We start from the raw sequence: 24,671 nt of genomic DNA, 5'->3' as shown, positions 1-24,671 counted from the left end.
GAGCTGTGCCATGATTTCAGAATGTAAACACACTGGTCAGAGGTAATCGGCAGCTTTATCATCATTAGTCCCTTATTAGAATGAATTTACATCACATAAACAGAAGTGGTGACAATGTTTCGTTTGGGCCTTGCACATGGTTTGTGGTGAAAGTGTGGATTAAGTAAAATGTATTGTAAATTGTAATCTCTTAGGTTTTAATCTAAGCAAATCTAGTTGTGTAAATGTGAAAAATGTTGCATCGTTTTTCTGTATATTATTTTTGCTAACATTTAATAGTAATCTGTTGACATAATCTGTTGACATCTGTCAAAGACCCACTCCAAGGAAAATTGGGACAGTCAAACATAGTTTAGAGAGCCGTGTGAAGAAAATTGATCTTAAAATTGCATTTCTAAGGATTTCCTTATTCAATTGTTAATCGAGAAGAGACCAAAAAAAAAATAAAAAAAAATGCTGTTTTAAAAAGCTTGTAACTGTGACATAGAAGCAACAAGTGGCAGGCCACAAGCTCCCTGGGGGGTATTCCAGAAAGCCCGTTTAAACTACCCTGACTTTAACCCTGAACTCTGGCTGAAATTCGCCTGAATTTGCTTACTCTGGGTATGTCGGTTCCAAAAGACCGGATATGAGTTAGTGTAATTACGCTCGACTTGGTAACCCTGGGTTAATGCACGTGCACAGCAGGTACATAAAGACATTCTCAATGGATCGCCGATTTCCGGAGTCACCATGGAAACATGTGGAGAAAAAAAGAGAGCGCTATACTCCTGTGAGACAGAGTTGGAGATTTTAATGACAGCGTATGAAGATTATACGTCCATTAAAAAAGTAATACGGCTGCATCAGCAAAAGAAAGAGTTTCTGCTTGGAGAAAATAATGGACAACGTAAACGCATGAGTCTCTATCTCATTTCTATTTTCATTGTGACGCATAACTTATCCAACTTAAATCAATTAATTCAATTGGTAACAAGTAATTGAGTTAAATTTATTCAACCTCTTACATCTATCCAACTCAATAATTGTTTTTACAACTCAAATTTACATATTTATCTAACTAAATTTCATTTTACTACAATTCAATTAAAAGGTTTTCCATCTTCATTTATTGTACTTCTTGAACTCTCATATAAGTTTGAGGCTGCAGATATTCTCCTTTTTATATCATTAAAATGAATGATGCACTGTGGTTTGCAAAAAGAGTCATGCATGAGTTTATCATGACTCTGACTTAAACTTAAATCCTTGCAACACATTATTGTACTACAACACAATTTTGTACTAAGGGTGCTAAATAACCTCATCATCCCCTCCCTCCCTCTCACTCATGGTGCAGAAAGAATTAAACATAACAGGACAAAATAACTCAGCAAAACACAGCAAAACAGCTACACAACTAAACACATTTGGTCAAAAACCCACACTTAGACCCAAATCCATCCAGACAGGCAAAGGGAATGGTATCCCACAATTCCTTGAACTGCCAATCTAACAGCTGCATCACAGTTACACCTAATCAATTGAATTAATTTGAATGAAAGTAAAATAACTTCTCCAGACCAGGTTATGTTCAGAGCACGAGTTGCCATGGCAACTTGACATATCCTGAAACATACCTCGACGCTGAGGTTATTCGCTTCCTTAGCTTCAAACTTAACGTAGTAATTCACATAACTTGCATTTTGGAATACCTCCTGCTCTGCTCCATTCTGATGCATCCACTTGCAGACAGATATATGTACAACTTTATTGGCATCTGGTTCAAAACTGTACTGCTGGATAGCTTCAATATTGCTCAACATTATTGTTGTACTTGTAATGTTTGGGGTGAGAAGGGATGTAAGGTAGCGGGAGAGCATGTAAACAGTGGATGATGGGATGGGGTTGCTCCGCGCCAATGATCCTGCCTACAACTCAGAGGAATATTTTTAGGAAACTACTGCCGCCCTGCAGGAACTATGTCCTAGAAAGCAACACAGGTTTTTATTTATTTTTGGCCAAAAACAGCATAATCATAGTTTAAAGACCACTGGGAATCTTATTGCAACAGCTCAAAAGATGGTTGGAATGCATTGTGAGAAAATAAACTCACTGGATTTATATGCATAATTCTTGATTTGTAACTCACATTTTGCACAATTGTGTATAATTTTTGCAATTGTAGTTAAAAAACGTACAAAATAAAAAAAATACAAAATTACACCTGCTTAAAGCTAACCATAATTTAAAATTGGCTCCTGCTATCATCGTTATTGAGGAGCAGCTATCAGGGATGGGCTCCATGCTGGAGGCACTGCAGAGAGGGAGCAGTTAGTTCTGAAATCTAAAAAAGAAAGTGATTGTAAGTGTGAGAATGTTTTCAAAATGTGTATTTAGACATTTCTATTTTTTATTTTTAATTGATTTTATTTTGTCTTAATGATCAGGGCATATCTGTTTAAGAAAGTGTAAAAATGTCACCTTTTTACTAAATATTATTCACAATCTAAGTTTAAAGCAGCTAGGAGCCATTTTGAATTTGTAGTTGGTTTTAAGCTGGTATTTTTTTTAAACTGTTTGCCTGTTACATTTGTGCATTTTTGATATTTGAGTGTACATGTGAATACACAATTGCAAGTTGACAGGTATGCACAAAGTGTTTTATGTAAGTTACAAGCAAGTATTGCACACACACAACTCCAGTGAGTCTATTTTCTCTGTATACAAGTGGGACTTTAAAGGTTGAGCACAGTATTATAACTTCACGGTTCTGTAGAGGAAGTTGAGTTGATACTTTCATCTGTTTGACTTATGCACACTCAGCTGTGCAGGTGCCCATAAAATTCCCATGGGGATGTCAATGAAAATGTATGTAAATCCTACTGCAGGAATTAATTTTTTTCTGTCATTTGTTTAGACGAAGTTTTCAAGGCTGACTGACATGCCAGTTTTTACATTCCAGAACTGTTTAAGTATGGTCTTGAAAGTTGGGATCTAGTTTTAAGTTGGATTTGATTAAAAATGTATATTAGAAATGCTTGTGTTTCAAGAGGAAAATGTTCCTCTATTGTGTGTCTTTTTGTTAAACAGCTCATCTACTTTGTCCACGGCTTTTGAGCACTCAGGGTTGTCAGAATGATTTCCACACTCTGCTTTGAGCTACTGCTGGGATGATCTGCAAGCCATACGCTCGGTTTGTCCTTGCCAACAAGCTGTGTCCGGAGTCGTCCCACTTTCATCAGGTAAGAGTGTTTCCTTGTGTAAGTACTAATGTCCATACTGTTGGGAATTTTCATGGATATATTTATGTTCCCGTTTACAAGATATTTGATTGAATTTTATGAGAAACACAAAGGGAACTGACTTGGCGTTGATGGGTAATGGTGTATGTGGTTTCAAGAACTCCTAATACAAACCAGAGCTCTTTTCAAACAAATGTCCATGGCCTTAAGGAACAGCTATGAGGAAGTTAGGATAAAGATCATTTGCTGGCCAGAAAAGCAAGACACAAGGTTGATCAAACCGATCCAGTTTCATCCATCTAGAGATTCTTCCATTTGTTAGAACACAGAGTTACTGAGATGCTGAATGATGAGTCCTATACCAGGGTCATATTTTAGTTTGTAGTTCTTAATATCCAGAAGAAGCTGCATTTCTGTAGACGTCTTAAAATGTATTGGCAACAGATTAAATGGAATGTCTTTGAAGTAGAAAGGCTCTGTGCTGAGTGATCATTTCTTTAGTGTTTATAAATGAAAAGCAGTTGGAGGGCTGTTTTGTAAGCACAAAATGATATTCTTTGTTTTTTTTAAATGGTATTATTTGTAATGAAATAGATTGTTTTACTAGTTTTCTTCATATTTGTAGAAAACTGATGCAAAATCAAGCACCTGAGCAACACTCTGACTCACTGATCAGTTGCTTAATTAAACCTATGGACAAAAATGAGTTTACTTTTACCGTTTTATTCTGAATTTTTACACTAAAGTCAATGTTATTTTTGTTAAACCTGTCCTGTTAGATGGAACTGTTTGAGTACTCGATGGGCCAAAAGCACAAAGTTGTTCTCATGTCATAACAGCGACTACTCTTTTTTTAAATTCGAGCCGCCGTATCATGTGGTGCAATATGGTGTACAAACAGACTTAGTGGATGCTTTTGTGCACTTTTGGAAGACCCCTACCATCTGTTCCCAAATGTTGCATTTTCTTAAAAAAAACACTGGAGGCTGGTGTCAAAAGGGAGCAATTTCCTATTGATTATTTGCACTTTTATCTTTATACACTAGCCACTAGCTAAAAAACCAGTTTGACACTCACATCATGGTGGATTTTAACACATCACTCTAATTTGTTTGGGAAAAATCTTTACTTAAACCTAGCCAGCTACTACCTTATTGAGTTCACTGAACTTGTGGAATAGAGCAACAAGAACACTCAGTTATATCTGTCAAGAGCAGGAGCCAAGGGCTAAGATGAGCTTTCTGAAGCTAAAAAAAACATTTGGGGTCTGGTTCAATCTGTCTGCCAAACCTTTAAGAATTAGAATCTGACTTTATGCGACAGCTTGAGGCCTAAAGCAACAACCTGTTTTCAAGCATGGAGTGGTATGTACTTGTTATCAGTATTTTACAAGACATACTAACTTTATAACTCTCTTCTTTTCTATTTTTAAATAAATGTTCACAAAGTCTGTAACTGACAGGCTAAGCAATGCAGATTAAGGAAATGCCCATTTTTAAAGATCAGTTTGATGTTTTCCAGAAAACTCTTAGCTTTGGGAAGAATTTTTGAAGGACATTTTCCAACACAAGGGGAATAACATGATTACTGCACCAGGCGTCGGGTTGTTACTGCTTTCTTCTGGTGTCACAGTCAATAAAATCTTGAGAGCTTCTGATGTATTCACATTTCAGTCGCAGTTTTCAACTACAATGTGTGTCCATTAGTACCTTTTACCATTTTAGAAAGAAGTCTGCGGAAGAAATGAAATGTTTAATAGTTTAATACTGATGAAATACTTTCTGCTACATTTGAGGTCCTTCTTTTAAACTTTGGATCTTTGTTCTGCTTCTTTACTTGGTTAAAGTAAAGTTGGAGAACCAAACAAGCTGAATTTCTTAAATCAATGGAAAGTCAATTATATCTTATGTATATATTGAAAAGAGAGTCTCAATTTCTTTAATAAAGGATACCCACTTGCTCTTTTTATTGGGTAGATGTTTATTATTTACAGCATAATTGTTGCCACCGTTCTGTGGCAACCATGTGGAAACTTTAATTAATTAACATTTGTTTAAAGACATATCAACATATACACAAACCCTTGAATTGTCTTTTTTTGTGTTGTTCTCACAGAACTTCATTGTTTATGAGTTTAACCCCGATTCTGGAAATATTGTGTAATATAGTTTACAGACGTCACAAAAATGCCAACCAATGTTAAACTTTTAGCCGCAAAGAAACATGTTTCACAAAAGGATGGGCAGGAGTTCATCATCTGACCACTAATGTGGCGGGCACTGTAACCAAACAGTTTTGAGAGCAAATTATGTCATTTTCAGTCACAATACTTGGACGGACTAGGTCACGCTAAGTGAGGAACCTTGTTAAGATGTGTGGTGAAGACATTACAGAAAACTTGAGCACCATGTGGGAATATGAGAATTATCATCCAAATGCCTCATGGAATTTTTGCTGCATTCTGTCAACGAGAGACTTGTTTTTCCAGCTGTAAAGCCCCCTTTTTAGAAAAGACTGGATTACTTTTATTTTTTGTCTCCTGTTGACTGCCTCCACAATGTAGATACATAATTCAAAACTAATCAAAGGTGGTTTGCATGTCACTCCATAAAAGATATTTTTAAGCAACACAGCTTTCTAATGAAAACAATAAGTGTTGCTGATAATACAACTATAAATAACACGATTATTACCATTTGTCCGAGATGAACCTTTTCTGAGTCTTTATCTAGACAATAAAGCGAAGGACTCTTTAGATATTCTCGTATCATTACGTTTTTAATATTTGTGTAGCATTTTGTCTCATTAATATCTGGTAGTTCAGTCGTCTCATTTAAATTCTTCAACCATGTGCTGTCACAACAATGAAAGGGATTCCCTGCAATAAACATTAACAAGAGACGTTTGGATAAAATGCGAATTAAAGAGTGGTTTAACGTCAAAAAAGCATTGTTGCTTATATCGATTGATTTAAGTGGAGAGCAAGCTAAACTGAGAGGTATCTCATTGAAACGGTTGTTAGAGATATTTATGTGGGTTAGCGCTGGCATACAAGGCAAAGAAAGACCGGAGCTGCTCATGTTTATCTCGCTAAGTATCAAAGACTGAAGGGTGGTTTGAGCCCCTTCCAAAGCCCCTTCATGCAAAACCATGTGTTGGTTTTTTGCAAGATTGAGAGAAACCAATGGGTTTCTCAGAAATGTGTTTGGCTTTAGCATCTCCATGTTGTTCTCTTTAAGATTGAGGTGTTTGAGAGTCGTCAGATGCTCGAATGCAACACACGATGCGTTCTGCGTGGAGTAAAAGCTTGTCATATTGTCAGTTGCAGTGCAAAGCTTCACTAAATTGTCCTCCAGGTTTAATGTTCTGATCTGTGTGAGTGCTTTAAAAAAGAGAGGAGAAATGTGCACAAGCCCGTTGCTTTGCAGGTTAAGATGCTTTAAAGAAGGGAAAAAAAGCTGCCTCGTGTTTCCCGATGAGCTGTAATGTCTAATTTTCCAGCTAATATTTTGTAGACAATTAAAGCTGAAATTCATTGTTTTTAAAGATGAAAGGAGGCTAAGAGTCTCAAGGGGGAAGGCCCTGAAATGGTTATAGCTCAGGTCAATGTAGATCAGTGGCATTAGCCTCCAGTTTGAATGTAATCTATTTCTCAAAACTCTTTCCTCTCCGACAATCTGGTTATAAAGTGAGTTGGCTTCTGAAACCATTGTAGCTTCAGAATTTAAGGTGCCAAGCAGATTATTTTGTAAGTGCAAATACCTTAGACGGTTCAGCTTTGGAACAATTGGAAAGTAGAGAAGTTTGTTGTAACTCAAGTCCAGAATTTCAAGGCTGTACAAATGATCATCTTCACTTGTGAAAAAGAACTCCAGTGAGTTTTTGCTGAGATTTAAATATTTAACTTGATGCAATTTGAAATCACAGATATGCTCCAGATTGTTTTTGGCCAAGTTCAGCATTTCTAAATGCATCAGGGGTTCAAATGTCCCTGGAGCAATCTCCGATATCAGATTTTTATCGATTGTAATTATCTGTAAACCTTTACTCTCTCTGAACAAACTGTGTGAAAGTCTTATTAAGGCATTACCAGTCATTTTAAGTTGATGAAGAGCAGATTTGTTTCTTAGGTACAGTTCTGCTGCATGATTACTTAAACCGTTCATTGATATATCCAAGCTCTTGAGCCTACCGAGGGATTGGAGGGCTTTGCTGTTACTGTCGAGATTGATGTTTAGCTCATTTCTGGACAAATTCAAGTGTTCAAGCCGAGCCAGCTTTTCAAAAGCTTCCTCTGAGATGAGATCCAGCTGGTTGCTGCTCAGGTCCAGCTGCTCCAAATATGGCAGAGCAAGAGTGTGCAGCTGCCTGATAAAGTTACTGGACAGGTCGAGTTCTCTGAGGTCCCCGCCCAAATCTGGAGGAACAGATGAGAGGTTCCGGTTCTTCCAGGAGTTCTTGAAGAAAACGGAAATCCTTTTAAATCAGTTTAGCTGAAATATACAACAGATTTTCACATTTTACAGCAAAATGTGCAACATTTTCTTACCTCTTGATTGTAATGTGCTCCCCCAGATGTATAAAGGTCGTGGCTAAGGGACCACACTAAAAGGAGATTAGGAAAGCCCATTATCCTTGTTCTGCTGCTGGTGCAGACACAACACGCTACCACTACTGTTGTCAGAAGTCATGCACACACTCAGACACTGCCTCTTATAGCCATGCTTCATAAAAAAAGGAAACCCAAAACAGCCGTTGACACCAGATAGACACAATGGATACTATATTTAGACAACAGACAATGAGTCTGCTTCTGATAAATGATTGGATTAAACATGTTCTCATTTAGACAACAAAGAAGGTTATAGATCCAAATAATCAAACTTTTATGCTATCTTTATCAAAGAATGAATAAAAATAAATGACTGGAAACCATGACATGAAAGATGCAATATACACATTGATTTCTGTTACATTACAAACACGTTTTATGGTATTTTTTATTTAATATCCCTTTTAATTATGACTGTATAGCTAAAATGTATGTCAAACAAGAAAAACTATTAATTCATTTATTTATAGAACTTTTTGTTCCGGACATGTTAGGAAACGGAAGGCATTCCAAAATAAATGAGGGGAACAAATAGACGCCACGTGGGTGGAGCGGGAGGGAAGCCCCTGGAAGGTAAAAAGAGACGCGCTAAAATAGACTGCTGAAAGACTCGATGGCACACAAAAGCGGCAGCGGGAAACTGGCACTAGACAAATACCTGAATGATGCGCTTTGTTGTGAAAAGATGAAAAACAATACAAAATATATATATATATAATGTACCGGTAAATGGAGAATTCACTTAAACACCTCAGTACTTCTTTTTGGAATAATAATGTCACATCCCTGCAGAGTTCCGGCAGCTGTCATTGTCTTTCATTGATATCATCCCTCATAGTACTGTGTTTGTAATCGCTTCCTGCAACAACGAAGTGGACATTTATCTTTCCTGTACTGTCTGTTTTTTTTTTAGCTGTTGACTCCAAAAAAGGTTGAATTTGCCTTACAGCCACCCTAACCATTTACAGTTTGTCCTCCATTTGCATTTTCCTTGCAACAAATGGGTCTAATAAAAAGGGCTTATGTGTATCAATTGATTAAAAAAGACATAGTGTCTAACCCTTATTGGAATGATGCCATATTATTGTGTCTCTGTAGTCCTAAATGTAAATGTATAGTTGTGAATGTAAATAAGATGTTTGGTAATTTTAAATTGGGGTCAAGATGGTTCAAAGAGAAAAGCAAACATTATGTTTAAAGAGGCCAAACCGTAACATTTTAATGGTCTGATAAAAACCAAAATTTGGTTTTAGAGTAGCTTTAAAGTCATTGGATTTTGTAAAATCCTAAACTATCTAAATAGGAAAGTTCATAACTTTAATCTAATCTGTTTTTACTCAAAAATTGAACAGCTTTGTTTTTTTAAGTTACAATGTAAAAATTCCTCTTACATGTGGAAAGTCAGTATTAAAAATAAAAATGTAATATTTTATTACTATTACACGATTTTGGCATAAAGGTAAAGCCAGTTATGTTTTCCATATCAATCTGTACTATATAGCACCTTTCAAACTTGGTAACACAAAGTGCTCCACATTCTGAACAATACAAACAAGAACATTTATTTAAAAATAGAGCTACCCCAATTCCCCCAGACCCCCACACACGCGTAATTGGAGTTTACTTTTTTAAATCCATACTTCAGTTTAGCCACGTTATGATATTTTAAATTTAGTAATTAGATTGTAAATTAAAAGTAGTTGTTCAAATTTTAAGGAAAACAAAACTAACATACTGCTATGTGACCTCATTTTTATGAAGAAAAATTGGCAGGAAGGATTTCTCATTTTCTTTGGAATTTTTGGAAAAATAACAATGTTTACATTGTGGATTCTAGGTAACGTTCATCAAACTGCTGTTTTGTTGCTTCATCTGAGGGGTCAAACTCATACCATTCAAACTTTAGTTTGACTGTTTAATGAAAAAATATAGGCAGCTAAAACTTGCCTCTCAGCTGCTCCCTTTAGGGGTCGCCACAGTGAATCATCCGCCTCTATTTAACTCTGTCTTCTGCATCCTTTTCACTCACACCATCCACCCTGATCCTTCACTACATCCAATGACCTCTCGTTCTTTCTAAAAAAGTAAATAAAGTGAAGTTGCCTGGAATGACTCATGTGAAGTCAGAGAACTATGTTTTACTTCTCTATACACGTTTCCTGAGCACATCTATGAATTTTTCTTCTCTAAAAAGTTACAAACCTTCCTCTGCTCGTTTTGTGTACATTTGTTTAACCCAGAAAACTGTGTGGACTCTTTTACTGAAAGAGTCCTATCATCTGGAACTGTTGTGTTAGACCATGCAGAACAGGTAAAAAGTTAAAGGAAAAGCCCCGTGTTTTTGGAAACACTTGTTGCTGCGACCAGATTGATACCACCCTCATTTCTGTACGGCAGCAATGAGGGCACGACCCTGCTGAGTGGAAACAGACCCGCTGGATTTGTTTTTCAAAGGAATCGAAATCCAGCAGCTGTGGTGTCTCACTGACCCGCTGTGTAACATGTATTGGCAGGGGTTTTGCCGGGCATCTTTTGGAAGGGGCACAAAAGATCTGTTGATCTTTCCTCTGCTATAGTGGAGTTCCATCTTCAAAATGTCACAGCCTGTGACTGTGCTTGGACATTCAAGCAAAACTGGTAAATGAAGCAGAACATAAGCTGAATCCCTGGAACAAATCATATGCAATATTAACTTAGTCATGCTTGTTTTAAGAGTGACACAATACGTGTCCAAACAGAAAGTAAAAACCATCTTCTTGGAATAGAATTCTGTTTACCCTTTGTCAAATTGGGTTTCCTTGCCGTACTGAACGGTCCAGGGGATCAGCGTTATATTTCCTTTGGGAACTGGAAAGACACATATTCAAAATAATGGCAGACGGTGTCTACTTGAAGCCAAATACTCAAATTTAGTTTGACCTCTTCTGTCTGGCTGTTTGTTAGTGTTAGCTCTTAAATGCAGGAGTGATGTTGCAGCTGGCCAGAGAAGGAAATAAACATCAGTCTTAAATTTTATTAACTTACCATACCCTGTTTATGGCCCCACTACTAGATAAGACCATAACTAATGAAGACATGTTCAGCTCTCGGCTCCAAACCCACCCCTGTGGCCGTTCTGTTCCCTTTTTTTGTTCTCCAAGAAATGATCTTCGGAGAACTCTGAGCTTTTTTGAAAACACTTGGCTTCACATCCAGATTGAAAACAAAACATTAAGATAACATTTATTATTGCAGAGCTATCCGAACATTCAGTAATAGCTCAAATCTCAGTAGTATATTGTCCAAGATGACTCCATCCTGAGTAATCATTAACATACCTCCCCAGTATTAGACATCTTGGCCATTTTCCCACTAAGTTCCGAGTTCCTTTGAAGGTTGCTGATTTAATTGTAGAGTTATGTCCCCTTGGAGTTTAAAAAAAATCACTTTTTAGATCACTGGCTCTATATACCAAGAAAAGGTTAAGTGTTGTTAGTGGCAGTAAACCATTGTAAAGTATAGGGGATCTGTACGTCCTCAAGTCACCATAATGGCTGAAATGATGCATCAGTAAAAATCCGGAAACTTTGGGTTTCAAAATAGGTGGTAAATGAGGAGCTATTCTCTCAGTGACTCAAGATGGAACTAATTTCAACTGTATTAAAATCACAGCCAGGGTTGTAGTGTTTGCTCAAACCTGCAGCCAATGTGAAAGCCCATAAAGACAAAGCCCTTCCGCACACTACATCATCTGTTCTTGTCAGTGATCATGCCAGCTTTCACTCGATGCGAAAGAGAAGTTGGAACCATATAGATGAATACCACCAAAAGATAGACAAATGCATTTAGGCAGAAAACGTCAACATTGTAATCCATCAATCAACTTCATATACAAAAGTATATTCCATTTTATATACAGTATGTACAGAGCTGTATTAACAACTGCTGGTTTTCTACATAGATTCAGTCATAAAATAACTAAACAATAGAACTGTGAAAAAAAACACGGGTTTTCTGTAAGGATGCCATCGTGCAAAAGTGTGCAAATGTGTCGTGCTGTTGCTTTGTGAAAACCTTATAAGTTCAGTTTTAATAGATTTTCTTAGTTTTACTTGTACCTTCGGGGGTTTTGAATCCTTTGTTAAACCACCCACCGAGAACAGTCAAATGAAAAATGAAAAAGGAAAAGAAAACATACGAACCAGATGGTGTTTTTAGAGCTACAAGATTCACTCAACGGCACTTGAAAGTATTTAATTACTATGAATCTGTCAGCGCAGTGTCCTTCCTTGTTATAAAAAAAGATGCTGCGTGCATTTGCACAAAAGGGTGACTATAAATAGAAATGTGTGGTTGTTGAGGATATGCGGCTCGTCAGGATTCGTTTCTGTGTCCAGAACTGCAGCGAAAAGTCTTTTGATGTCACCCAAGCATTCTCAACTATAAGAACTCAAGTGTCCTCTCAACAGAAGCAGTTCATGAACTTCGGGTTGCTCCTTATCAACGCAGTGATTTCACATCAGGCAGGATAAAAAGACAGCTCAAGTGGATGTTCATGCAAAGGAGCCGGCGGTTGCGAAGCTGTCTGATCTATCCAGCAGATGGAGCTTCTCCTAGTCTGACACTTCCCAGGAATGTGGTGTGGTTTGTCATGTTGATGAGGGTGTACTCGTGGGCTATGCGTATTGAGATCTTCTGGCCGGCTCGGAGGGGGCTCACGCCGGCCGTGTAGCAGGTGTTGAACTTGCGCTGGCCTGTCTCAATGCTGCAGGTGCAGCGGAGGAACGGGTGCGAGTCCACCATCACATCATAGCTGGCGATGTCAGTGAAGTTGAGGTAGTACACCTGGTGGAGAGGGACCATAAAATTCACACCAGACTGAGAGGGGTGGTCAAAACAAGTTCATGTAATCAATTAAAGGCTTGCTTGAAATTTTGAAAGCCCCAGTATCAGATTGGCCAACATGAGTATGACTTAAAAGGGCTTCACAGTTGGCCAAAAAAAGTGGGAAATACATCTGTATTACATGCCAAACATTAGCAAGCAACTACTTTAAAAGCCCAAATGCCAATTGCTTTGACTGAACTGTAAAGAGTTACGTCAAGGACCGTACTCACTTCTACCTGACTATATATGAAGTAGACACCATCCAACAGCACCTCAAGCTGTCCAGTGCGAGAGTGCATTTTGAACACGCGGTGATGGATGGACACCATCTTCCAGTTCTTAAGAACGCCTTGAGATAGATCTAAACATGTCACAACAAACACAGAGGAGGCAAGCAGTCAACATAAACAGCCCTTCAGCCTTGTTTAACTCAAACCAGATCTCGGCACTGACGAGATATAAACCTGCTAATGATGCTTACACTTCTTCTTAGAGCCGCTCTGTATTGCGGCACAGTCTTCAGGCACAAGAAGCATTTGCTGCAGAGTTGACGTAGCTTTGACTTTCAATACAAACTTTAGATTAGGTTACCGAGCATGGAACCATTGACAGATCGCTGAAAGGCAACTATAATCCTACACAATAAAATGGTAAATATTTTTAAAAGCTTTTGTGCCTCGTTAAAATATTTACCTCTGCATTCATTTTCCATAAAGTGACCGAGTAATGAAAAAGCTTGTTCTGGAATGCTGAATCTCCAGTGAAAATGTGAAGCGGCGCGTTAAAACTTTGAAGTGATTTTATTTATTTTCCTGCAATTTTGAGGTTTAGCAGAAAGTCTGTTAGTATAACTCCCGCCCTGTGTGTTTGACAGACAGCACTGACAGGGATAATTTCAAGTTATTGTTCTGTGTCAAACACAGTAGTATATCTCTGAATGAGCATGAACAGAGAACCCACCTTCTCTCACTTGAATAGTTGTTTCCTGTCCTTGTAAATGAACCACTGCTGGCTGAAAAACAAAAGGTCTCTGGTGATTTGTTCGGCTCTCAAAAACTAGGATTTTTCTTTTTGGGTGAACTGAATTTAAGAGCTGGCACACCCTTACCTGGAAGTCTTTTGTTTTAGTCTTATCAGAGACGCCTGTAACGACAGTAGAAAGAGACATGATAAAATCCTGCAGCAAGAGAAATGGTCATTAGATAAAACAAACACTGGATTGGTTTAAAGATAAATCACTGCTGTTTTCTACAATGTTTGACATCCTGAATCAGACACTCCTCGCTTTGCAGGCAATGGCTTAATCAATTTGGACAACTTGAGCCCCCTTAAAGTGTGGGAAAGTGGCTACAAACAGAGAAATGGTGTAATCCAAGAAAAGAAATGTTCAGCTCATTTTTACTTTCTCTCGCTGTGGTTAAATTCTTTTATCTTGGACTTTTTTACCTGCTGGACCTTGACTTCCTGGTGGTCCTTGTGGCCCAGGGGGTCCAGGAGGCCCTGCAGGCCCTACAACATTGCTTCCAGGAATGCCAGGTATTCCAGGGATCCCTGGTGGCCCCTGAGGACCCGGAGGACCTGGGGGACCTGGGGGCCCTGGCACAATTCTTTTTTTTCCTGCAGATAAAATAAGTCAATGAGGTCGGGCTTAAATTGATTAAGTCTGAACTTTTCTTTTCCAGACTTTCCTAACAGGCACTGACGAGGAGAATGAAAATATAAGATTGATTCCAAGTTTTACAGAAAATTCTGACTTCAAAAATTTGAAGAAACATGGGATGTGAGATACCTTTCTTCTTGTCTTTTCTTTTTTCTTTTCCAGTTGATTCTGAATGGGCAAAAAAACAAACAAAAAAAACAGCGATTAATCTTGAGATGGTCTTCCGAACAATTATCAGCTTAGATAACATCTCAAGTATCTGGCTCATTCTGTGTAGGTATCCCAAAAAGGGTAAAAGAACACATTCAGATGTTGAACACTGAAGACTGGAGTGGAGGTATGTCAGTCTGTGGTGTCTTGTATAGTGTAGTAATTTGTAAGTGTGGTTTCACCTCCTCTGTATGAACAAGTGCCTTAAGCATTCACAGGCAGTGGAACTGGAGAAGATCATTAGAGAGATACTTTATCCTGCCAAAATCCTTTTCTTTGAATTAAGCCCAGATGGAGAATGCAGATGAAAGTGTGTAGATGTTGTGTGTGTTTCTCCCTTTTACTGCAATGTGTGCAAGTGTACGTGCATAGATGTTGGTAAGGCATGAATGGCCCTGCTTGATGGATGAAATTCACTGAGTCCCTCTGTATAGGTGTGTATCTGCGCAGAACACCGCTGATGTGCCCTAAAAATGCTGTCTTCTTTTTCATCATGTCATTATAACTACAAAGGCCATTTAACCCTAAAACCTCACAGTTTGAGTCCCCCCTCCCCTCTAACATTCTAACATATGGCCAGAGTTTCTCCTCTGGCTAAATGACTGGATGCATCCGCATAGATTTCTCTTAACGAGCAGCCCTATCTGGAATCTGGTGCCCGTTAAGAGTACTGGGAACGCACACATACGTGCGCACATGTGGAAATACAGGACGCACATGCACTAAAGCACACATCTAAGGCAGCAGATTACAAAAGCCTTTGTCTGTGTGCTGAGCGCAGAGGAGAGACCTGGAAATGATTAGTGTTTAGAGGCTCGGGACTTTACTGATTTATGTAGAAAGTCTCAAAGGTGAGTTTTTTTTCCCCCTTCGTCTAATTTAAACACAATCACTACACTCCCACCCCACCCCAAGTATTCAGTGTCACGCCACAGACGCTGGAATGCCTTGTGATCATGCTGCACTTGTTGCTCTCAGACATGAAACTTCAAAGGTCTTGCTTTTTTTTTTAAAATATGCATTGTTTAAATTCTAAACAAAGGCTACAAAAACAAATCAGACATAATGGCCATATGGATTTCTGAGAAGCAATGATTAAAATAAGTCAATTTGGGAGAGATTAATGAAGTTGCTTTTAAAAAAGGCAACAACGTTTAAAAACATTTTTTTTTATTCACCTTTTATATGATTTGTTTCCCAATTACATTTAGAACTGACAGCACGATCCATCAGTGGGACTAATGGTATGCTGAGGTAGAGAGATACCACTAGCTGTGTTAAATTGTGGAACCCTGCTCAATTTGTTTTAACTGCCTTCAACCTGATCAGTATGTGTTCCATTGCCTTTAATATATTGCTACAAAATAGAATAATAACAGAATGCAGTTGGAGCTACTGTAAATTAAAACAGCAGAGTGGAATAAAAAAGAAACAAATGATGAGTAACTTTCTAGATACATTTTAATGTAGCTAAATTCAAACTCATCACCCAACAGGGTATTAATGTGATGAAATAAAAACACCCCACACCAATTTCTGTCTCCTTGCTGGAACTCCTTTTCACCCGCTGAGTTATGTCCCTGTGGTCCTCTGTGGAGCGGAAGCCGTCATTTCTGTACTGTAATCTTTCCTAGGGAAAGACAAGGAAAATATGTGTTAAAAAATGACTTGACATGCAATTGTGATATATTTTACTAGTCAATGATCTTTGAAGATGATGGAGAAGTTGAAACTATTAATAGCAGGGACCACACCTGAAATAAAATGACCAAATTGAATGACAGACATGAGCTTTAGAGAGAAAAGCCTACATTACAGGTGGCCATTCTACTTGGGGCTTATTGTTTGCAAAAAGACAACTTTTGGCATTTGAAAAGATGTCAGCCAGCACATTCATTTCTGGCCAAGTCATTGTCTATCCCATTGGGGCTGTAAGTTATCCTGTAACACAAGTCACTTTTGTCTGCGTTTGAGACCGTCACCTGCACTGCTCTAAAATTCACCTTTATATACAAAAGAGGGACATCCTCTGCAGTTAATCTGAGAGCAATCCCCATTCATGAGGCACCTAGTCTCAGCCCTATTCAGTGGTAACATGAATAAAGGATCTAATGTAGCTGATTTAAACTTATCCCCAAACGTAGACGACACTATGCAACAACTAGCTGACTTTTCAGACGGGTAGGTGACTGATGGGAAAAAACAAACCTCACTGTTCCTATGTGACCTATATTCTTATGAACCCCTACAATAGGCCACAATGACCATCATGGTAACATGGTTAAACATGGCTGCTGCAGCAAAAAATGATTTGTGCAAAGGATTTTAAATGGATTGTTCTCAGGCGCTTGGAAGAGCCAGTGTGTGATTGTATCTCTGGAAGATTCCCAAAATTTGATTTCACAAAGAAAACCTGGCACACGAAACACAAGAAGACCACCCAAAGCATTCCTTTTGTCGGGGATTGTAATAAATTCAATTGTTGCTCGGTCATGCTCTGGACTGCCATCATAAATAACAGTACAAGTGGAAGACAAAAAGGGTCTTAGTGGCAGACAATCAAACAAGTCATATCGAGCTAACTTGAAGTTGGATAAATGACATATCAGAAAGAACAACACATGCAGAGCCTTGCTGTGGATCAAAATGCAATAAATAAAAAGTAAGGGCCAAACATTACAAGCTACCCCACCACTCAAATTGGAATCAATTCCAGTTGGTGGCAAGATCACTTAGTCCTCATATCACTCTGATCCTTGAGCAAATTGAAGTTATGAAACCCAGACAACGGGACCTTACTTTCATGCTGGTTTTGTGAACTCCCTCAGCCTTTTGTAACATTTTAACCATGACCACTGACAGAACATAAGGAGCCAAACACAAAAAGCTCTGTTTCCAGCTACTTCTATACTTCATCTCAGATGTGGGACCCCCAAACAGCTGAACTCAGTCCCTGGAGAGAGGGATTAGTTCAATCTTGTCAAGCACCCAATGCAAGATTTGCTGGGCAAAGGCTCAGTGCAGTTCCTGGCGAGCTGCTGGCCATGTCTGACCCTATGAGCATGGGAATTCCAGCCCCAAAGAATATGCATTGGAAGGGTTTATCGACACAGCCCACCAGATGTTCCAGCAAGCGGGGCCGATTGCTGTTCATTTGGTGTGCAGGTGCCTCCACATCTCCTCTCCAGCTGTTGGCAAAGGGTGGAGGAGGTTACATCTCAAAGGATTCTTGGTGTATGTTCAGCCATATGGCTTTACACTTTCGTCTGTTCTGACAGCCAAACATGATTCAACAGCCAATTTCTGGTCTAAGATTAAGCTTCGGCAGAACGACGAAAGACAAACAAGCAGTCTGCAGGGCTACCGCCAAACTGGTGCAGCTGGCATTGTAGAAGAAGGCAAGAATGTTATTTAAACTAAAAAAAAGAGAAAAAATTTAAACGACTTTGAGAAATGGGTCTTTCCCCTGTTTGCTTCATTTCACTTCATTACAACATTTACAGCCTTAATACTGTTCAAAGGCATGCAGAGTTACAGTAAATCAGAATGACAACGTGTTGGTATGTATGCTAAGTGCCAACTATTGAGTAAACCATTCTTTTTTCAGCTCAAAAGGAAAATGCTATTAATTAGAAGGCTTTCAAATCTTCAAAGCAAGGGGTTTGCTGTTGTGTGCAATGAATGAGATTCCCTGTTGCTTCATAAGGATATGACTAAAATTCACCCAAAGTTGGTCTACTTTTGCCATCACGAGCCTTCTTTTAATCCAATCAACACGTATCAATTCAAAGACTTTATTTTTATTTTTATTTCCATTATCCAAACGCTCGCAATTCTAACTTTGAAATGAATATGAGCAAAAACTGCTGCAGTTAGATCATTTTTAGAACTCAAGCATTGTCATGCTTCCTTACAAATTACAGCCAGCCTGGTTAAAAACACATTTCTAATTTCTGCTTTGGCAGAAAGTTTGAAACCCAATATAGCCTTAAAATCAGAGGTTACAAAGTTGAGGAGGTTAAACTGAGGACTGGTTTCTGCAGGTGCCCATCACTGCTGCGCTAGCATTACTAACGTCAGTGGCATGTGCACTCCCGAGAGCCGATTGCTCAAAAATACTCTTGTGATTCACACTCCCAGTCAGATTGAACGTCGTCAGTGTGTTTTCTTTTCAAATATTCAAAAGGAGTGGCCTTCCCTCATCCAATTCCAGACAACTGCTCTCCGCAAGGTCATGCGTTTTAAACCATAACTTTGGTAATTTAATAACGCTACGAATGGACTCCCATCTGAAAAAGCTTTGGAGCTTCAGCCCGAGGGAAATGTTGTCTGTCAGCAGCAAGTCACTTCTCAGATTGTTGCAACACTTGCTGGCTAAGGGATTTCTTACTAAACAGCATGAATGCTCTGAAAATGTATTATTATAGTGTAAGCTTGTGACTGTAGACTGAATTTTTTACCAGGCTTCTACACCAGCTGTCTGGCAAGATAATGCATGGAAAGTCTGTTTCTTTTGTAGTGTGTCGATCCCACTACTAATATCTGTAATGGTAGCCGTGTGCAGAAATGCTATTTCAACTAATCGTGCGTTGGTTACAGAGAAAGTTGGTGACAGCCCAGCTGACTGCCTCAGAGCTTGTCTGCTAGTGAGGACTTTGAGTCCTATCAAACTGACTTTTTTAATAGCTGCTAACTAGACTCCAGATGTTTCAGCATCTGTTCTTTGTGAGACTTTGAAGGCGCACATCAGAGGAGAGATTTGTTTCATATAATGGAATAGTAAAGTTGAGGACTAAATGATGAGGCCAACAGAATCCCACATCGCTTTACTTTTGATACTTTATTTTACTCTCTGACATCAGGTGAATGAGGGTCAGGCTCACTGAGCCAAAACTCGCCTTGGCTTCCTTAAATGCCCTACATCTCACGAATATCACAAGGAGGAGGGAGGGTGGGGTTTATTGTTGGGAACTTTGCAGATCTGCTGGACAGCTGGAGTTTACTGCCTTGCTCAAGGGCATACCAACTGGGGCTGTTGAGGTGAAAACTGTTGTGCTTTTTTTCCCAGACCCTAATCATAAATGACCAGATTATCTACACTCATTAGGAAACAACTAGAAGGATCTGAGAAAGTGAGGTTTTGAGTGGTGTCTTTTTTTATGAATTAAAAAAAAAAAAAACAGAACTCTTCTTTACATTGTTTTAGGTTGCTCATTCTTTGATTCTTTAAATTTACATAAAAAATCCAAGAGTGACTTTTTTTATTCAAAGAACTAAGATCATCTGGGGTATATTCCCTTTTTATTTTAATACTCTATCATGTGCAATAAGGCTTAAAATAAATCTATATTATAGCAACTACAGCTATCTCAGAATCCAACAAACAAGATATGATAAGTTACTACTGTTTACACAGCCAAGAGTTTTATCTTGGAGTTTAGCCACAGCAGACTACTTGCAATCAAGTGTGGATCTGCAAACCTTTCAAAATAAAAGGCCCTTTTCTATATTCATTAATAATCAGTGTTATTAGGTAGTAATTAAGCATAACCAAATACTACACTTAACTTAAAGAAAAGAAATAATGGTGAGCCCTGACAATTCCAAAATAGATTTTTAATCTACCCATCTGAAATTCATCAAACTTGCCCCAAACAACATCCCCACAACTGTTTTTTTTTTTTTTTTTAGAAACTTAAGGAACTGTGTCACCTGCCTTCGTCAAAACATAACTCAACCACAATGCAAAGAACTAATCTATCTGAGCAGCATGTACACAATGATGCATGGTGACTCCATTCCCACAAAAGCCCAATTGTTTCATGTTTGTTATATCAGATACAAGTTGATGTGGTTTCAAGTTTCCCCTTCCATGGCCAGTATCTCATGTTGTGTTACACTTGTCTGTATACCTGGACATCACATCACATTACCGATCCTACCAAGGTGCCTTTGATGGAAAACTTGTGTGAAAAATCCAATAAACAATTTCAGCCCTGCCAGGGAGGATCTTCAAAGAAAATGCCCGAAAAGCTAACAAGTGCGGCCGCTATGTCTAAATGCCACATGCTCCTGTTTCGCCAACTATGTAAACTGAGGGATGTGTAATCAGAGTTGTTTAATGCAGACATCTGGCACAACTGCATCACAGCAATGATAAATATTTACAGCTGGCCCACAGTCTTTCCCTCATGAAGAGTCCCCCATCTGGGCTGAATACACGGCCCATCTCGCCGGGCTACGAGCAGGGAAACCGCTCCTCTCCAAAATAAGCTTCAGAGAAGACACAGACAAATAAATGTCTTTGTACGTGAAGGGGAAAATATTACAAAAAATCTCCCAACTTGCAATGGATCCTATTAAAAGAAAAATAAACGTGTTCATAAATACAGAACCTTAATTTCTCTCAGTGACTACAGTTGATAGCTTTGCACAATGCAATGTCCAGCCAAATGCCCCACGCAGAGGATCATTTTCTCTCAGAGGTTACACAACCGCTGACACATGAGCAAACTGAGAAAGCAAAGTAAAGTTGAGAGGTGACTTGGTCCCCTTTGTACTGATCAAATTAGAGTGTGTGCGGTGATGCAGGGGCTGTTGCCAAAGCCCCAGACAACACAATGAGCATTCAACTAGCGCTGCCAGAAAGGAAAACACATGTGAGACGCAGTTGGCCCTGCTCCAAGTACCAAATGCCCCATCTCAGTCCTGATACATTTACATCAGCCCCTGGGCTTTGCACCTGCTGGTGATCCACTTCATTTGCTCTCCACCTGTTCAGTACATTGACCGACACCCCCAACCCCACCCCCACCTCTGTAACTCCAGCTGGGCAGCATGCCTAACCTCTGAGCACCTTGCTCTTCCTGTCAAAAGACTCTGCAAAAGGGACAATTGGGTTAAATGCAGTTTTGATCATATCAAACAGAGCCTCCTTTCTTTTCTTGTCTTTTTTTAAGTAGTAACAAAGGTGTTCCTGATACTAAAACCGGGAGCAGAGGTCCCATGTTTAAAACGAACCAACCTGCCCAACCTGGGTGTGATCACCTGAGCAGGAGGCATTGAGTCAGGAGGTGACAGAAGCTGCATTTTTGTCCCAAAAGCTTTCAATCACGAGCGCGAAAGGTTGCGATCTCTAACCAGATCTGGCACATTTCATGAGAGAGACATGATGTCATGACAAAGCACAGCAGGCGCAGAGCCTGACAACGGGCAGCCTCCGTGCGCTCATCCAAAAAGATGTCCACCAATGTAAAAAAATAACAGCAACAGTTTGTACCTGTCTGTTCTCTCCGCTGCGGGAGTCCTGTCGCTGGTATCCCCCGGGCGGAAGCACACCTACCGGGTCACTCCAGGTAAGGGTCATCACAGACTCTCGTCTCTGATGGAGAACCTTTTCCCTTTTGACTTCGGAGCGCAGGTCCAGATAGCAGACAAGGGTGACTGCGTGCAGACACAGCGACAGCAGGAAGAATCCCAAGAAAACCATACTGCTGCCCTGACCTCTGCACTTCTCGCCGCACGTACAGGGAGTCGCTCTGAACGCCACTTTGTCCGGGAAATCAACCGCGGAGGAACCATCGCATGCCATTATCGGACGGAGCGCGGATCACGTGCTCCTTATCTCGGCATAATCAGCGCGTCTGCCGATGCTTTTCATTTACTTGGAGACTCATAGGTACAGCAGGTCGCAGCAAACTCTTAGGAGTATCTTGTAGTAACGACAGGAGCCCGCCCACATCTTCTTTGATTGGTCCGGGACAACAATTTACCCAGTCTTCAGGGACCAGAGGTTGGACGCTGGAGGAAAGGACGCAGTAGTTGAGCGACACCTATTGGGCAAAGAAAGGTACTACAACACCTGTGAAAAGCAAAATGTTGTAAAGTTTTGAATTTTTTGTGTTTGCAGAGTGATTGTGCACACTAAAGGAGGAAGTTAAAAATCCCATGACCCAGTTTTCCTCATAAAGGGATTGAATTTTCTTTTACATGTACACAAATGGAGATGGGTGGACTCATTTACAGTGTTTCTACATGCGTTTTATGATTTTCTTTCCCCACGTTTTACCTATCTATATGGGCAGGAATGTGAGTGACTACTTTAGAAGAGATGTTTAAGTGAGTAATTAACCTAAGTATGTGGTAAATATTCTACAACATTGTTGTTAAAATATAAAAGTCTTTTTTAAAAGTCCAAAAATACAATTTTGAGTCCTTTTTGACCTTGTTAAGCTCAGCAACATGAAAACGCCTGGAGGAGAGTTGGTGCACCACTTTGTGTACAACATCATCAAATCTTCTAAACATGTAAGAAAGCTGGACAAAAAAAAATACTTTGACATTTACAGAAATTCCAAATTATGTGAATGTGTCAACACAATTCAATGTGGCTTTGGGGTTTCTACATTTCCAAAGAAAAAAAGCGTGTCTGAGCACTTCTCTTTCTGATGTTTTTGCACTTTGATGTCTTGAGCGAGGCGTCAGAGGATCAGTTTGTCCTTGAACCTCAAAATGATGAAGCCTGCATGCTAAGCGGGACTCAAACTGGAGGTGCTGATGGATCACCGCATTCGATACGTTTGCAGGCAAATGCCACAATGTCTGTCTTTATTTCATTGGAACAAAAATCTGACATTTGCTTGCACTTGACCTATTCGGAGGCCTGCTTTTTCATGATAAGAGCCCAACTGACGGGCATTGAGTAATCTCAGGCTTTCACTCTGTAATGCGAGCGGAAACTAATGGAGAAGAATGACTTTTGGAAATCAAAAAGGCGTATTTCATCATCAAGAAATATTTTCCTTATTACACGATAAGGGTGGAACTAAATTATTATATTTTTTAAGGTTGATTTGTACCTACCAGCACATACTGCAATTTATTCCTCCCCAGTATCCAAAGTTTTTCTTCTAAAACTCATCTGCCGAAAATAGTTATTCTAGTTATCTTCCACTGAAGGGCAGCATTGCCAAGCCATAAATCAATAACAAAGCAATCGACTCTCTGGATGAACTTGAACTCAGAACGAAAAAATAGAATTACCAAGTTTCATTTTAAGGACAAAACTAAATTCAATTTCAATATCTTGCTTTTTTGGATGGCCTCATATGGCATTTCTGTGGACTACAGATCTGAAATTAAGCTTTCTTTTTTTCCTCTTTCCCTTTTCCCTCAGGGAAGTCATTGCTCTATTGTGTCATTTAAGAGAGAATCTGAATAGGGAAAGACATTCAAAGTAACCCTCATAGGGTCTGTGGCTAAGCCTAAGCACATTTGCCATGCTCCTCATTCAGCAGGAGGCACAATGACTTTGAGAAGCAGATAATTTGGGACTGCTGAAGTTGAGCCTGCACATTTCCTGAAATTTTGGCCAATTTGTTACTTCGGAGGTGTTTATTAGCATGTATAAATCCTGTTTGATAAACTGCCGCAGTGCGTTTAGTCTATTAAATTCCAATCAGCTTGTGTTTGTTTTGGGGAAGAAAAGGCACTCAGACAGAGCTGAACTGAAGGTCAGACTTGACATAATGCCACCATATCTGCTGCCTTGTTTCAAACAGCACAACTCCACACTGCAGCCTGTGACGAATGACGTCAGCTTTGTTGTGATTGGGTGAGTTTTGGCATTGAGAGGAGCAGGAATAATTCTTAAAACTTACCCCAGGCTTCAATGCAGCGCTCATAAATGGTGTGCCGCTCTATCCCCTCTGAGCTTATAACAAGATTTAAAGGCTTTCTGTGCCTGATGACAGAGTTCTTCAGGACAAATAGGCGCTCTTATCTTTTACCATGGAGACTCAAGTGGTGGGGCACTAGAAGATGATTGCTGCATGTTGTCAGCAAAAGATCAGCTGTTTTCAAAAGAGGAAAACAGCTCATAAAAAGGAAATATATTTTTTTTTAGTTATTGAGGAGCTGTCTTAAAAATAGCATGTTAAAACCACTCTAAATGTCCAGGATACATTTGTTAGCCATTCCAGCTAATTATTTCAAATATTTCCAGTATATTTCTGACCTTCCTGGGAAGCAGACTCAGGTTTTAGGGGCTAACCTAATAGCTGTGTTCTGGCATTTGATTTCCTACAATGAATGGGCTGTA

The 24,671-nt window shown here is 39.3% G+C and overlaps 2 protein-coding genes across 3 annotated transcripts; both read right to left on the bottom strand.

Annotated features, from left to right (window-relative positions):
- Positions 1 to 5,194: 5,194 nt before the first annotated feature.
- On the bottom strand, positions 5,195 to 8,053 carry LOC101165568 (leucine-rich repeat-containing protein 32). Its single transcript, XM_004073508.4, has 2 exons — positions 7,774 to 8,053; positions 5,195 to 7,681 (listed from the first exon to the last, which is right to left on the bottom strand). The coding sequence occupies exons 1-2, from the start codon at positions 7,852 to 7,854 to the stop codon at positions 5,825 to 5,827; spliced, it is 1,938 nt and encodes a 645-aa protein (XP_004073556.1). The 5' UTR covers positions 7,855 to 8,053; the 3' UTR covers positions 5,195 to 5,824.
- Positions 8,054 to 11,036: 2,983 nt separating this feature from the next.
- Positions 11,037 to 22,729, bottom strand: eda (ectodysplasin A). 2 transcript variants are annotated; one of them, XM_020706670.2, is made up of 8 exons: positions 21,852 to 22,729; positions 16,103 to 16,202; positions 14,492 to 14,530; positions 14,149 to 14,319; positions 13,811 to 13,845; positions 13,663 to 13,714; positions 12,939 to 13,063; positions 11,037 to 12,660 (listed from the first exon to the last, which is right to left on the bottom strand). In XM_020706670.2, exons 1-8 carry the CDS (start codon positions 22,161 to 22,163, stop codon positions 12,406 to 12,408), a joined length of 1,089 nt encoding a protein of 362 aa, XP_020562329.1. In that variant the 5' UTR covers positions 22,164 to 22,729; the 3' UTR covers positions 11,037 to 12,405. The 2 variants fall into 2 exon arrangements, with proteins under 2 accessions (XP_020562329.1, XP_004073413.1); XM_004073365.4 differs by having other exon boundaries at positions 12,933 to 13,063; positions 21,852 to 22,725.
- Positions 22,730 to 24,671: the final 1,942 nt, after the last annotated feature.

Source organism: Oryzias latipes, chromosome 10 (genome assembly GCF_002234675.1).
Source record: "Oryzias latipes chromosome 10, ASM223467v1".
Taxonomy (NCBI): domain Eukaryota; kingdom Metazoa; phylum Chordata; class Actinopteri; order Beloniformes; family Adrianichthyidae; genus Oryzias; species Oryzias latipes.
This window is presented reverse-complemented; position numbering and strand designations above follow the sequence as displayed.

Coding starts and splice junctions, on each gene's coding strand:
- LOC101165568 (XM_004073508.4), bottom strand. CDS start 7,854: ATGGGCTTTCCTAATCTCCTTTTAGTGTGGTCCCTTAGCCACGACCTT. Junction 7,682..7,773: donor GAGCACATTACAATCAAGAG/GTAAGAAAATGT, acceptor GTTTTCTTCAAG/AACTCCTGGAAGAACCGGAA.
- eda (XM_004073365.4), bottom strand. CDS start 22,163: ATGGCATGCGATGGTTCCTCCGCGGTTGATTTCCCGGACAAAGTGGCG. Junction 16,203..21,851: donor GCAGCGGAGAGAACAGACAG/GTACAAACTGTT, acceptor GTCTTTCCCTAG/GAAAGATTACAGTACAGAAA. Junction 14,320..14,491: donor AAGAAAAGACAAGAAGAAAG/GTATCTCACATC, acceptor TTTTATCTGCAG/GAAAAAAAAGAATTGTGCCA.